The following is a 14230-nucleotide window of genomic DNA, read 5'->3' on the forward strand; positions in this document are numbered from 1 at the left end:
GTTTTTAAAAACTTACTTCAGAATCACTGTGTGTAGGTATTACAGATTCACTTTTAATGATACCAAAGTAGGTATTATTCTGAAAACCTTGTTTTCTAACTTGTTTTTTTCTACTTTAAGCATTCATCATGTAATAAAAACTCTGCTATATTCAATAATATAGTTTTTATTAATTATGAACATTTTCACATAACAGAAGAAACTTCAACTTTGACAGCAAATTGACAGTAACTAGAAAAATAATGCACATACCCAGAAGTGAAACTGATAAGCAGTGGCACAACAACCCTAGAGAAATATGTGCATGTGTGTAAAAACAGGCAAGTACAAGGATGTTAACTTCAGCACTGTCTATAATAGTAAAAAATGGAAAATAATCCAAATCTTAATTAAAAGGGAAATAACATAGTAATAAACTTCATTACTACACAGCTGTTAAATAGAATTATACATATTTCAACATGAAAAGAGTTAAAAAAACCTAATGTTGAATGAAACAAGTTGCATAACAAAAATAATATAAGTAAAGCTTTAAAATTACAAAACAGGGCTTCCCTGGTGGCGCAGTGGTTGAGAGCCTGCCTGCCGATGAAGGGGACACGGGTTCATGCCCCGGTCCGGGAGGATCCCACATGCCGCGGAGCGGCTGGGCCGGTGAGCCATGGCCGCTGAGCCTGCGCGTCCGGAGCCTGTGCTCCGCAACGGGAGAGGCCACAACAGTGAGAGGCCCGCGTACCGCAAAAAAAAAAAAAAAAAAAAAAAAAAAGAAACACCAATCTATAACAATTCCAATGGCTATACAGTATTTTGACTGTACAGATATATTAAAAGATACTCAAACAATCTCTAATTGTTAAGATACTGAGATATATGCCACTATCATAAACAGCCCTACAAAGAACATCTTTGTAGCTGTTTTTGTACGTAAAGCAGGTATTTACCAGAACTAGACTCTGGATTGTTGCCTAATTTCTACATGCCTCATCACTCACAAGAATTACCTTTAAGAATTTTGACAACAACGAATGAAGAAAGCTAGAATATACCAGAGTCAGAGAATCATATTATTGAAATGATATTGATGACCACCTACTTCAACATCCTCACTTTACAACTTAGGCCCCAAAAGGTGATGTAATGTAATTCTTTAAAGTCACACTTCTAGACACTGTAAAGCAACAATAATTCAGCTCTCTTTAATCCAAGTTCAACAATCTTCAATTACTAAAGTATAACAGCTATCCTTAACTGCCATTTCAAATTTTTGAGTTTATAAAAAAGCCTTTATGTTTTCACTGATAATTATTAACAATTCGTTCACTAACAAATAATTATCCAGTACCTACTATATGCCAGGTCCTGTACTTGGTGCTAAATGAATACTCACTATATACTAGGCCCTGCATTACCTGCCTTTTCACATGTAACCCTCTCACTATTATTATAAAGTAAGCACCATTATTATCTCTATTTTAAGGATTAAAATTTACTAAGATTAAATAATCTGCCCATGGTCTTCAGTAAGGAAATGTCTTTATAAAAAGTAAACAGTGCCTTTCTGCTGCAGGCACTAAGGGCAGCAGTCATGGCTCTGCAGCAGCCCATGACTATGGGCTTCAAGGTGACCCAGAACGTGAGCAAGGCAGGTGACCCACAGATGCCAGCAGGGCACCTTACCAAGTAAAGCAAGTTAGTGAGGGACAAGCTCTGAGAGGCATGGGGCTTCACTCCTTACAAGGAGTGCCCCTGCAGGAGAAGCTGAGCAGTGTTCTGGATACTATGAGGAGAGGAAAGCGGCTGCTAAGGACTGAGCCCCCCTCCTTACTCTGCATAATAAAACCTTTACAGAAAAAAAAAAATGTAAGTGGTATAATCTCCCTTATAAATTTATCCTAACGAAAATATTTTTTGTTTTAAATATTATAACTCTGCATATGATTTCATTTGAAAGAAGGGATCTATTGTTTAAAAAGTTTGGAAGGGCTTCCCTGGTGGCGCAGTGGTTGAGAGTCTGCCTGCCGATGCAGGGGACACGGGTTCGTGCCCTGGGTCCGGGAGGATCCCGCATGCCGCGGAGCGGCTGGGCCCATGAGCCATGGACGCTGAGCCTGCGCGTCCGGAGCCTGTGCTCCGCAGCGGGAGGGGCCACAGCAGTGAGAGGCCCGCGTACAGCAAAAAAAAAAAAAAAAAAAAATTTGGAAAACCACAGAATCCTCCATAGCACCTAACACTGACCATACAGTAAGTGCAGAACTTGGTATCAGATTAGAGGTTGGGGGTCACTTTTGAAGGGTTTTATATATCCTTTTTTTCATTATACTTTCTAAGACACCAGAAGAGAGAGCATTTGAAATAATTTAACTGAAGGCCAACCGCTAGGAAAGTAATCACTCAAATAGAAGACAAGGGGAAGAACTTCTAGTACCATATATTGGGTTTTGGCCTGAAGCATGATAAACAAGGTCCAAAGTAGAAGAATGCATGAGTTCTCTTAAGTATTACTCACAAAGTTGTACTACAATACTGGTTACCTACTTTCAGAGCATAAAATCTCTGCGGTGTAAGATCAAATTAATTAAAAGTTTCATTTACTATCTTCCCAGCAGGGATTCCTTTATCTTTGATTGCTAAATAGATTTTCCAGGCCCACAGCAAAAAACCCAAGTGCCAAGCAGTGCTATTATTACAGAGATTTAAAAATAAGCTTTGTGGGCTTCCCTGGTGGCGCAGTGGTTGAGAGTCCGCCTGCCGATGCAGGGGACACGGGTTCGTGCCCCGGTCCGGGAAGATCCCACATGCCACGGAGCGGCTGGGCCCGTGAGCCATAGCCGCTGAGCCTGCGCATCCGGAGCCTGTGCTCCGCAACGGGAGAGGTCGCAACAGTGAGAGGCCCGCGTACCGCAAAATAAATAAATAAATAATAAAAATAAGCTTTGTAAATAAATAAGAGCCTAGCGATGTTCTTAAAAGCAGCAATCTCCCCTAGGGCCAACGTATAAGGAAAGGAGAACCTTGAAAAAACTGGACCATACAATTTTTTCTTTAGAAGAATATTAATTTTAACAGGTAGTCTACTGCTTTGGAAAATATTTGTACAAGAAAACCAAATCAAGCAACCATTAAAAAAAATCTACCTTTTCCCATTTTACTGTATATTTTTATTCTAGCTATAATTTTGGTGATATAAATCAGAGGCTAAAAAAAATAGCACTCTAAATAATCAATCATAGCAGGATTAACCACATGCAGTATTTCTAATGTAAACAGTTACCTGAGAATTCTGTCAGGAGTCTTGCTAGGACATCCTTGTTTACCAGTTCAGTCTTGCTAAGGCTGGAAGTGACATCTACCCTAGCAGCTTCTTTGGTCATAGTGGGCTTCCTGGAAATCCCGAGATCAGATCCAGTCTTGACATCTCTGTGTTCTAGGACATCATAGGATCTCTGTGGCCAAGGTTCTGGAGCAAATGTTAAAGTCTGCTTGAGTATTTCTTCGGGAGATTCTATTTCATCCTGTACAGAAGCTGACTTCTCAAGCTTCCTTTCATTCAGTTCTTTCAGTGCTTTGATTGTGAGCTGTTCCTGGTCTAAGTCAAGAGATGCTACTGGAGTACCCTGGGTAGGGAAAACATCCAGAAGCTCACTCCCATCTGTTTCCTTGCTTTGTTCATTGTATTTGCCTTCTATGTTTTTAATTTCAGAACCACCTGACTCACTTTCATGTAAAACCTCTACAGGAAGAGCTGTTTTAAAGTCTTTAGTTTTCTCTGATGTTGCTTCGAAGGTATTTCCTTCACCTTTATCTACTATTCCTTTCTCTCTGGTTTCTGTAAAGGCTGCTATCAGGTCCTCTGGGGAAGAATCATCTATATCTTTAACACTTTTTTCATGCAATGACTCCAAATAGGCAGAGGTGGTCACATTTCGTGAGAATTCTGTCTTACCATTATAAACCTTTGGAGATGCTTCTGAAGGAAGTTTGGGGTTCTCAGCTGCAACAAGCTTTTCAGGAGCAACTACACTCATACTATCTGACTGCTTCACATCTTCTGACGTGACATTCATATTAGGTACTTGTGAACATGCTGCCTCACCAGCTGGACTCCTTCCAAGAATATCAGGCTGAACTTGTCGTGGCCCAGAGTCACTGATGGATCCGTCAAAGTTTCCAGATGTTTTGTCTTCCCTATTACAATGAAGAATCTCTTTGATTGCTCTTTCATCTGTTTTTACAACAGCACTTGGGATGGAAACAGGTTCTCCAGCCTGAATTTTGTTGCTCTCAAATGAAGTATCTGCTGTGATGTCCTCTATCACCGTGTCATCAGACTCACCAGAACTGTCAGCCTCTGTCACTTCTCCCAACACAGAGGTCTGCCAGTTCATTTCACCCTTCAGGTGGCCATCAGGTAAACCCACTTTCACCGTGGCCACTCCAGAACCAAGAGAGACACCTTTCTCAAATGGAGATCCAGGTAACTCTGAAAGTGTGTCATCTCTTTTTTGCACACTGCCTTGCACACCTTTGATATTGATTTCTTGTGTGGAGTTGAGACAGTCTGGCATAGCGTTTTCCTGTGGGAGAGATGTTTCTGTCCAATCACCTGTTGATTTAGGGATAGTAGTGCTCCCACTGATAGAACATACAGGAATTTTCTGCTGAGTGTTACTTTTAAGATTTACAACTGGAACTTCTGAGATATATTCACCCATGTCGGGTCCTGTAGCTTTTGTGATGTGGTCAGATTTATCACTCTGCTGTTTTACTTGGGGAACCAAATCCCAAGTCAATATTTCATTAGTAAAGTTATGCATATCATTTACACATCTAGATACCTCCTCCAATGCTGCAGTTGTGTGTGAAAACTGCCTAGTGAGCAACGCAGAGGCTGGGGAACGCCCTGTTTCTTTATTTCTCAGTGGAAATACTTTGTCATTAGACTCAGAAATGTCTGCAGGTGATTCTCTATCAATGTGCACTGCCCAGCTACCAAAATCATTTACGTTTTCCTTATATGCGTCTTTAAATTCTCTGTCAAATGCTGCTTTGTCAATAATTACTTCAAATGGTGATTCAGGGGAATCCTTTTCCGTAATACCAACTCCTGAAACTTCAGAGGGGGACAAGGAATAGGTACAAATACCTTCTGCTTTATGCTGCTCGGTGGGTGGCTCCTGGGCTGTTAGCAGAGTGAATTTGTCACCTGCATCCAAGGCAGTTCTATCGTCCCTACTTGGTACCTCATTTGGGTTCTTGGACTCTTGATCTTTATTTATCTGCTCTTGCGTGTGACCAACTTCCTTTGAGAGAAAAGCAGGATGATCTGGGAAACTGTCTGGAATGGAAGGACGGTTACAGTGAACTCCTTCTGCAACAGAAACTGGGGAGTCTGCTATGTCTTTACTGGTCCCCTGAGGCTTTTCCATCTTTTTCACATCTAGAGGAGCCAAGCAGTCTTTTCTTTCTTTGGCTAAAACAGGCTGGCTGCCTAACACTTTGCTTTTTTCTCCATGTAGTATTGTAAGGTCAGTGTTATATATTTCAGAAGATGAACAAAAGAAGGAAGTCATAATTTCTGAAGGTGGCTCATCAGAGCAAAGAGAGCTCAATCCCTCTATGGTCAGCATTTGAAAGAAAAAAAAATTGTTTACCAGGTACAATTACACATTAGCTAGTCAGGCCAAGCTGCATGCTTTTTATTCTAAAATTCATATATATACACACAGGATGTACATATACACACACATAAATATATAACAAAACAATGAGCAACGGTTATCCTATAAGACATGCATAAAATTGTCAGCAGTGAAACAGAAAAGGCTTATCATGCTACAAATTGCAAAAGACAAAAAATTTTCACGACAAAATACTCTTCAATTTACTTTTTCCCTTTAATGGTAAAGCATGGATAATAAGATGGATAATCTGGGGAAGTGCTTTTCCTTTGGTATAGCTATTCAACAGAAACAATGTAATCCATATAAAACAAACAACTTGATATTATGAAGTACTAATATGCTCTCATCTGTAGGGGGAACAATTCAGGACACACACCTTCTATAAAACCACTGTTAGAGTCTGACAGTCTGAAAAGGAAAAAAAGAAGTGACCAGAGTTCCCCCCCACCCCCAGAGATATAGCGGACCCCTCCTAAGCCTAAAAATCAGACTAGAAGTAGTCTATTCCACCCATAGGGAAGATGGGCCCCAGGAACAGATGGCCTCAATGTCTTAAACTAAAGGGCACTGAAAAGGTTGGTCTGTTCCAAAAGCTCTTGCACCACCCTGCCAATTCAAACAAAACTGAACTGTGTAAATTGGTTTCCTTTATTAAGAAGAGTAATCTTCAGAAATCCTTTTAAAACAGAAAATATCCCCCTAAAAGTAATACATTAATTAAGTCTTAACAGTTTTTAATATCACAGTAGCCACTGATTTACCACATTGTTTTCCAACTAACCAATCTAGGAAGTTTTTACTGGGGAAAAGTTCAAAACAACTGTCCCAAGGGCAGGCACTATCTTTCTTACACACTGTTGTATCTCTGGAGTTGGAACAAAGTAGGTCTTAAATAAATAGTTCCAAATGAATGAATCAAACTCAGCTTGGTCAGATGAGACCTAAGTAGGCTCAGGACAGCAATGCCTTCCTTGAGTGTGAATGAATAATTGGGAAGATGTGAAAGAGAAAAAGCTTTGGGATTACTTTTACTCAGCTTGCGTTCTTTTTCAGTGATAAGCTGAATAACAGCCAGACAAAAGCAAAATTATGATTTATTCAAAACCATTTTATAAAGATGAAAAGAAATAATATCTTACTGCAAGAAATAAAATTCCACTATTATAAAAATGTTTCCAAATGCCAGATAAAGTTCCATTTTAATACATCACTGGAATCTGATGTAACAGGATCTCTGACTTTTAGAACAGTGCAACTGTAATCATCGGGGTGGGGGGGCCAGGGAAAGTCTTTGTAAATTGAGGAAAAATAAAGTTTGGTGGTATAAACTGTACCAGTGGGACAGAAGTAAGCTGTAATTCATATTTAGTTCTAATGCAGTAAACACGGCTTGCATCTATCACTGTACAGTATGGATACTCAGCAAGACTGGATTAAGGATAAATGAAGCTCACCACTGTAGGTTAAAATGCTTTAAAAAACCTGAAATTTAAAGAACTATAGCCTACATTTAAATCAGAAATATTCCACAGGGCTCCACTGGTGGCACAGGGGTTAAGAATCCGCCTGCCAATGCAGGGGACACGGGTTCGAGCCCTGGTCCAGGAAGGTCCCACATGCCGCGGAGCAACTAAGCCCGTGCACCACAACTACTGAGCCTGCGCTCTAGAGCCCGCGAGCCACAACTACTGAAGCCATGTGCCACAACTGCTGAAGCCCGCGCACCTAGAGCCCGTGCTCCACAAGAAGAAGCGGCCGCAATGAGACGCCTGCGCACCACAACAGAGTAGCTCCCACTCAAGGCAACCAGAGAAAGCCCGTGCACAGCAACGAGGACCCAGCGCAGCCAAAAATAAATAAATAAATAAATTTATTTTAAAAAAAGGAAAAAAGAAATATTCCACAATCTGAGTTATGTATTATTACTGAATTTACTGATGACTGTTCCTACCAGGAAACATTCAATGGACTAAATCTGGAATAAGGTAAAACTGGGACCGCCCCCCTTCCCTTCAAACAGGAATGGAGGACTTCCTTGGTGGCGCAATGATTAAGAATCTGCCTGCCAGTGCAGGGGACACGGGTTCGAGCCCTGGTCCGGAAAGATCCCACATGCCGCAGAGCAACTAAGCCCATGCACCACAACTGCTGAGTCTGTGCTCTAGAGCCCGCGAGCCACAACTACTGAGCCTGCGTGCCACAATACTGAAGGCTGCACGCCTAGAACCCGTGCTCCGCAACAAGAGAAGCCACCACAATGAGAAGCCTGTGGACCACAACTAAGAGTAGCCCCGGCTCACTGCAACTAGAGAAAGCCTGCGTGTAGCAACAAAGACCCAACGTGGCCAAAAATAAATAATTTAAAAAACAAACAAACAAACAGGAGTGGAATCTTGAGGTGAACAAAACTGACTCCACCTCAGAGGGATAGCTCAGCTTATATGTTTTATAGAGACTGAGATTTCAGAAGATTTAGACCTGTCATTTTACAGAAACAAGTGGACAAAATGAATTAGTAATAATTCATTAGTAATTACTGAGTGCCATTATCACGTGCCTGACACTGTTTTAGAAACTAGATTAAAAGCAGTGAACAACACAGAAAAAATCCTTGCCTTTGTGGAGCTTACAATACAGAGTGGGAGACAGAAAATAAGCAAAATCAATAAGTAAAATGATGATGATGTGGAGGTGGGCTGGATGAAATGAAAAAGAAAGCAACCTACATTGAATGCTAATGAAAGAATGCACACAGTACTACAAACAAAAAAAGCACGGTAGGGAGTTCCCTGGCGGTCCAGTGGTTAGGACTTGGTGCTTTCACTGCCGCGGGCCCTAGCCAGGCAACTAAGATCCCGCAAGCCACACAGTGCGGCCAAAAAAAAAAAAAAGCATGGTAGAAATGTTTTGCTTTGTCAGGACACAAACCTTTCAGTTTTCTAAGCCTTGTTTCTTTTCTAATTTCCTTGAACTCTTTTTTTTTTTAAAGATTTTTTTGATGTGGACCATTTAAAAAATCTTTATTGAATTTGCTACAATATTGCTTCTGTTTTATGTTTTGGTTTTTTGGCTGAGAGGTATGTGGGATCTTAGCTCCCCGACAAGGGATTGAACCCGCACCCCCTGCATTGAAAGGTGAAATCTTAACCAATGGACTGCCAGGGAAGTCCCTCCTTGAACTCTTAATACTCCAAAAGTTTCGAGTTAGGTATATAATAATCTGAGGTAAAGCTAGAAGATTAGGTTAGAAATCGTATTCTCAGAATAACAACAAGTTCTGTACTGAATGCCATGACAGCTTGACAGACTTCAAGCATTTTACTGAAGATCTGTCAATATGATGTAACTATTATATATACAAAAGAACTTTAATCATGTTCCCTAACAATAATTTTGTGACTTAATACTTGGATTGGATAGTGTTTTCAGGGCACAGGTTTAGGGGGTAAACAGAGTATGATGTTGCATTCATTCCTCCTCAGTGATTGTGAGATGCAGATATTAGCTCTCATGATTGTCAATCAAGGTTTCCCACATGTAGCAAAATAAGTTAGCATCCTCATCTTTGTTTTAATTTTAATAATTATCTTGTTTAGAATTTCAGCAAATGGAAAGAAGTTTATTTGGCTACTTGAAACCCTCACAAACTTGAACAGAGCTGACTTGTACCAAGACAATGAAAAAACCGGTCTGGAAGTAAAGAACTTATAATGGCATGAAAACATTAAACAAAACAAAGACCAGAATCTAATAAGCCTTTAGAAACTAAGCTCCCATAAGTAAAGACACTTCCAATTAGTCAGTATGACACAACAGTCATTAGTGTTGTCAAAGTCTGTACCTGGCAAAACAGCAGAAAACTCCAGGGAGTTTGAAGGGTGTTAGGTTTTAAAAATACTGTACCCTGGAAAACTGCCTGATGGAATAACTCTGGATTATCTTACATCTCAGAAAATGTCCACTACCTTTCCTTTTTCAAAAGATCCAGCCCTTCACATGCACTACAAGATATTTTCAACATTACTCAAAACAAATGTCTGTCAAAAATCTCCTCATTATATTTTCTAGATTACTTATTTGCTATAATGCAATTTAATGTGCACATTCATTTTCAAAAAGTCTAGTTACTCAAAAATATAGCATTATTCTAATTATTAACAAGCAAGAGTTACACATCTAATAGACTTGTCAAAAAGGGAATCAGTATATGGTAAGAGGTGAAAATTGTCATAATCCCACAACGATCATGAGAATGTTCCCAAATGTATTCAGTACTGAGCTCCTTGCTTACTCAATTTCTTCTTAAACTCTAAATATTCAGAAGTCTCCATTTAAGTATATTATCTTAAATAAGACTAGGAATTTAAGTTGGCAGTCATATTCTAAATTTCTAGACCACTCCCAAACCAAAAATTCCTATTAAAAGATGCAAAATCCAGTCTTCTCTGGTGGCGCAGTGGTTAAGAATCCACCTGCCAATGCAGGGGACATGGGTTCGAGCTCTGGTCCGGGAAGATCCCACATGCCGCTGAGCAACTAAGCCCGTGCACCACAACTACTGAGCCCGTGCTCTAGAGCCTACGAGCCACAACTACTGAGCCTGCATGCCACAACTACTGAAGCCTGCACGCCTAGAGCCCATGCTCTGCAACAAGAGGAGCCACTGCAACGAGAAGCCCGCGCACCACAACAAAGAGCACCCCCCGCAACTAGAGAAAGCCCACGCGCAGCAACGAAGACGCAACGCAGCCAAAAAAAAAACCAAACAAACAAACCAAAAAGATGCGAAATCCTTTCATCACACTTACTAATCGTGTGGCTTTAATCTCAGTTCCTTAATCTTAAAGTTGCTTACTATCATCTGAAAATTGAAAACTGGGACACTAAAGCACCTAACTTGAGAACCGCTGTGAGGATTAAATGAGTTAATACACGTGAAGTGCTTAGAACAGGATCTGGCACTCAGTAAATCTTCAATAAATGTCCCCAAACACCATATTCTCAAAAAAGTATCTCCTGACATAGAGACTCCAGACCATACGCCTTTTTGTTTGGGGAGAGAAAAAAGGCATAGTGCCAAATCACAACCACCTTCACGTGGTATATAATAAAGGAAATCCTCATTTAGAGTTTTAGATACTTCCCCTCCAACCAGCCGTAAGTAAAAGGAATTTTTTTTTTTTTTTTTTGCGATACGTGGGCCTCTCACTGTTGTGGCCTCTCCTGCTGTGGAGCACTGGCTCCGGACACGCAGGCTCAGCGGCCATGGCTCACGGGCCCAGCCGCTCTGCGGCATGTGGGATCTTCCCGGACAGGGGCACGAACCAGTGTCCCCTGCATCAGCAAGCAGACTCTCAACCATTGCGCCACCAGGGAAGCCCTAAAAGGAAGTAATTTAAAGAGCTTTTATCTACTTCAAAATTTTGGGTGATGCAACTTCTGAATCATCTAGTACAAAACAAATGCCTATGACATTCCAAGAACCGTGCAAAGTACTATGTGGATAAAGACATTTAATACAAGCCAACATATAAAAAATTCTAAGTCAATGCTGAAAGAAAAAAGAACTTTTCCTTAACAAAATGTTTCAGCAAATGATCTTTACCATCATCAAAGTATATTTTAGTTCAATGTACAACTAGCTGAACAATTTAACAACCTAGTAAAACAATAGCCCTTGGCACCGTCTCTTATAGTCCTTTTCAAACCTTAGAACAAATACTAGTACTTCATGGGTGCTCTCTCTCTGACTTACTCAGAATTTCCTAAGTACGATGGAGCTTAAGGATCTGCATTACAAGTTTGCCAGTAATGAACCCTGTTTGGGAACAACAGCTTTACAGTGTTTTACTAGTTTTCGAGGGGTAGAAAAGCCGAGCTGTACTTCAGAACTTTAGCCCTGTAAAAATTCCACAGGCGTAGAAATTGGCACTCTTCACTCTCACTCACCACAGATTCTCTTTGTCCAGGAGCACAACTCACAGGTTAGTAGGGCATGGGGCAGGGGTGATCCTTTTGTGCCTGCTTTAAATACTTCCATATACTAATTTTAAAGTACAGTAACTTGAGGGAATTCCCTGGCCGTCCAGCGGTTAAGACTTGGCGCTTTCACTGCCATGGGCCTGGATTCCATCCCTGGCCGGAGAACTAAAATCCCACAAGCCGAGTGGCGAGTGGTGTGGCAAAAAACAAACAAACAAAAAACGCCCTTCTCTTTACTTTGTTTCTTATTCCCCAAACTGTCTTTTAGAAAAAGGTTTAGTACTTTTTTATTTAAGTGTTTTATAACTTAATAATGAAAACACAATGTGATCTAGAAATAAGTAAGCAATAATGAATGCTATATGAGACTTCTTCCTTAAAAGAGTGAATAACTTAGAATTATGCTATACTAGAGTTACCGTTTGGTTACTACCCCCCCTCAGGAAATTCATCACTTTTAACTCAAAGGATACCTGTCAACAAGGAAAAAGCATACACACCAGTGAAGAAAGGGTGCCAGCCTATAGTAAACCACTAAGTTACTTTTTCACATACATACTATGCATATTCATACAAGGGAGGCTTGAAATATTCAGGTATAGGTTTTTCTACACTTGAATTTTCTCATGTTCACAAAACAAGAGGGAAAGACAAACTATCGTGCAAAACAGTATCAGCAACTTTCAGCCAAAGCATCAAAATAGGAAGTTAGCCAGCAGACACTTTGCAGCCAAGCTAGATCCTAAACAAAAAGTCTCTTTTGTACAAAGAAAAATGTTTTGCTTTTGTTTAAAAAAAGGCTGTAACTGGCATAGTTTTTCTCCTCAACGCTTGCCCCAAAGTTCAGTGCTTAACTTCCTATTCCAGATGCCTACTGCATTACTCAAACTGAACACAAGTATTCATTACTGCAAATGTACTTCCAATTCTACATGGTGGGTAGATCCTCTCTAACCTTATTTTCACCCAATGTTTTCTAAAGAAAATTGTAGTATTTTCCAGCCTCCACTTTTTATCAAAGATTTCAAAAGTAGAAACCAAATTTCAGTTTGATTTTGTGTCTGATGGAGTACATCCCCCAGATGATACTAAATTACATCACTAATAGCAATAATATGGTTAAAATAGTAATTTCTGCCTCTTCTGCTCTCATGATTTTAACATTAACCTCAAAATGACATCTCTAAAAACACCTGTAAACCCTAAAATACAACTAATATTATCATCTTTACTGTAGGTAGTGGCACGGACGGTGGAGTCCTAGGTGTGTCACTTACTGCGTGACCTTGAGCAAGTTATTTCACCATTTTAAACCCCAGTTTCCTCAATTAGTAAAAGAGGTGGTACCTTTCCTCCATAAAATTGACTGTGAGGATTAAATGAGATGATTTGCATAAAGTACTGAGCACAGTAAAAGCTCAGAAGAAAAAAAAAACTGGCCACATACCACATCTATACCTCTGTTAATATCCTTATTTAACAGTACAGGAAAACATCATTAAAATGTACTCCCCTATTTTGAGATGCTTGGGGATTAAGCTGAAATTAAACTCTGCTTGATGAGAAAAAAGGACTCAATAAGCAAAAGACTGCAAAGCACCTACTCAGGAGTACAACTTATTTAAGAAGGAACTGATTATTCCATTGATATTCTCATCACAAATCTATTCGATAGTTTTCAAAAAGCTTAATTTACTAGCTTAAGTAGCTGTATACTTCAAGGTAGTACAATTCAATAAAGATTACATAATTTCCTTTTGAAAGATTTAACTGCCCTTCCTTCTCAGTCCAAATTAATGACAACTGTGGGAATTCCCTGGTAGTCCAGTGGTTAGGACTCAGCACTTTCACTGCGGTGGGCCTGGGTTCGATCCCTGGTTGGGGAATTTAAGATTCCACAAGCCGCAAGGCATGGCCAAAAAAAAAAAAAAAAAAAAGGCAACTTTTAATACTTGCATCTCCTTAAAGCCCAATAATGATAAGTATATATTTCAGGATTAAAAATGTCATTGTTAAATATGACTTACTTAATTATTGCTACATATTGCTTGATATGGTTTAGATATATAAAAGTAAGGCACAATCCTCCAAGGCTAAATGGCTAAGGGATATGGAAGCCAGAGACAGATTAGTTGGGTTACTGCCAATGATGGACTCAAGGTGCCTGCTGGTGACAGTCACTCTCAAAGGCCTGCGGTTGGGTGGAGCTGGTCCTAGCTATTCTCTCCAGGGGTTTTAATCCACTTAACCAAGTACACCAACAACTTCCTTTCCCTTGGTTTTATTAAGGCAGACTAGAAGCCACTAGACTTGGCTACCCTAGAACACACCTAATCACTTGCCAAGGAGTGCCCTCAAAAAACGGAATAGGCTGATCTCTAGACCTGCCAATGAAGTAGAGCATCAACTGGGTTGCTTTTCCATTATGTTTTTTTGCAGGAGAAAATGTTAGTAATAGAGGCTACACTGGAACACCTTCAGGGATATGACTTTTTTTTTTTTTTTTTTTTGCGGTACGAACGCGGGCCTCTCACTGTTGTAGCCTCTCACGTTGCGGAGCACAGGCT

The 14230-nt window shown here is 40.1% G+C and overlaps 1 protein-coding gene across 3 annotated transcripts in view; it reads right to left on the reverse strand.

Annotated features, from left to right (window-relative positions):
• The window catches only part of RTN3 (reticulon 3), a 61451-nt gene that overhangs the window by 29403 nt on the left and 17818 nt on the right, over window positions 1-14230 (reverse strand). The window contains exon 3 of one of the 3 annotated variants that reach the window (XM_004264255.4): window positions 3272-5614. The exons of the other annotated variants lie outside the window; for them this stretch is intronic. Coding sequence (XP_004264303.1) covers window positions 3272-5614 — 2343 coding nt within the window. The remainder of the gene's footprint in view (window positions 1-3271; window positions 5615-14230) is intronic. 3 annotated transcript variants of the gene reach the window in all.

Source organism: Orcinus orca, chromosome 8, assembly GCF_937001465.1.
Source record: "Orcinus orca chromosome 8, mOrcOrc1.1, whole genome shotgun sequence".
In the NCBI taxonomy this organism is placed as follows: Eukaryota; Metazoa; Chordata; class Mammalia; order Artiodactyla; family Delphinidae; genus Orcinus; species Orcinus orca.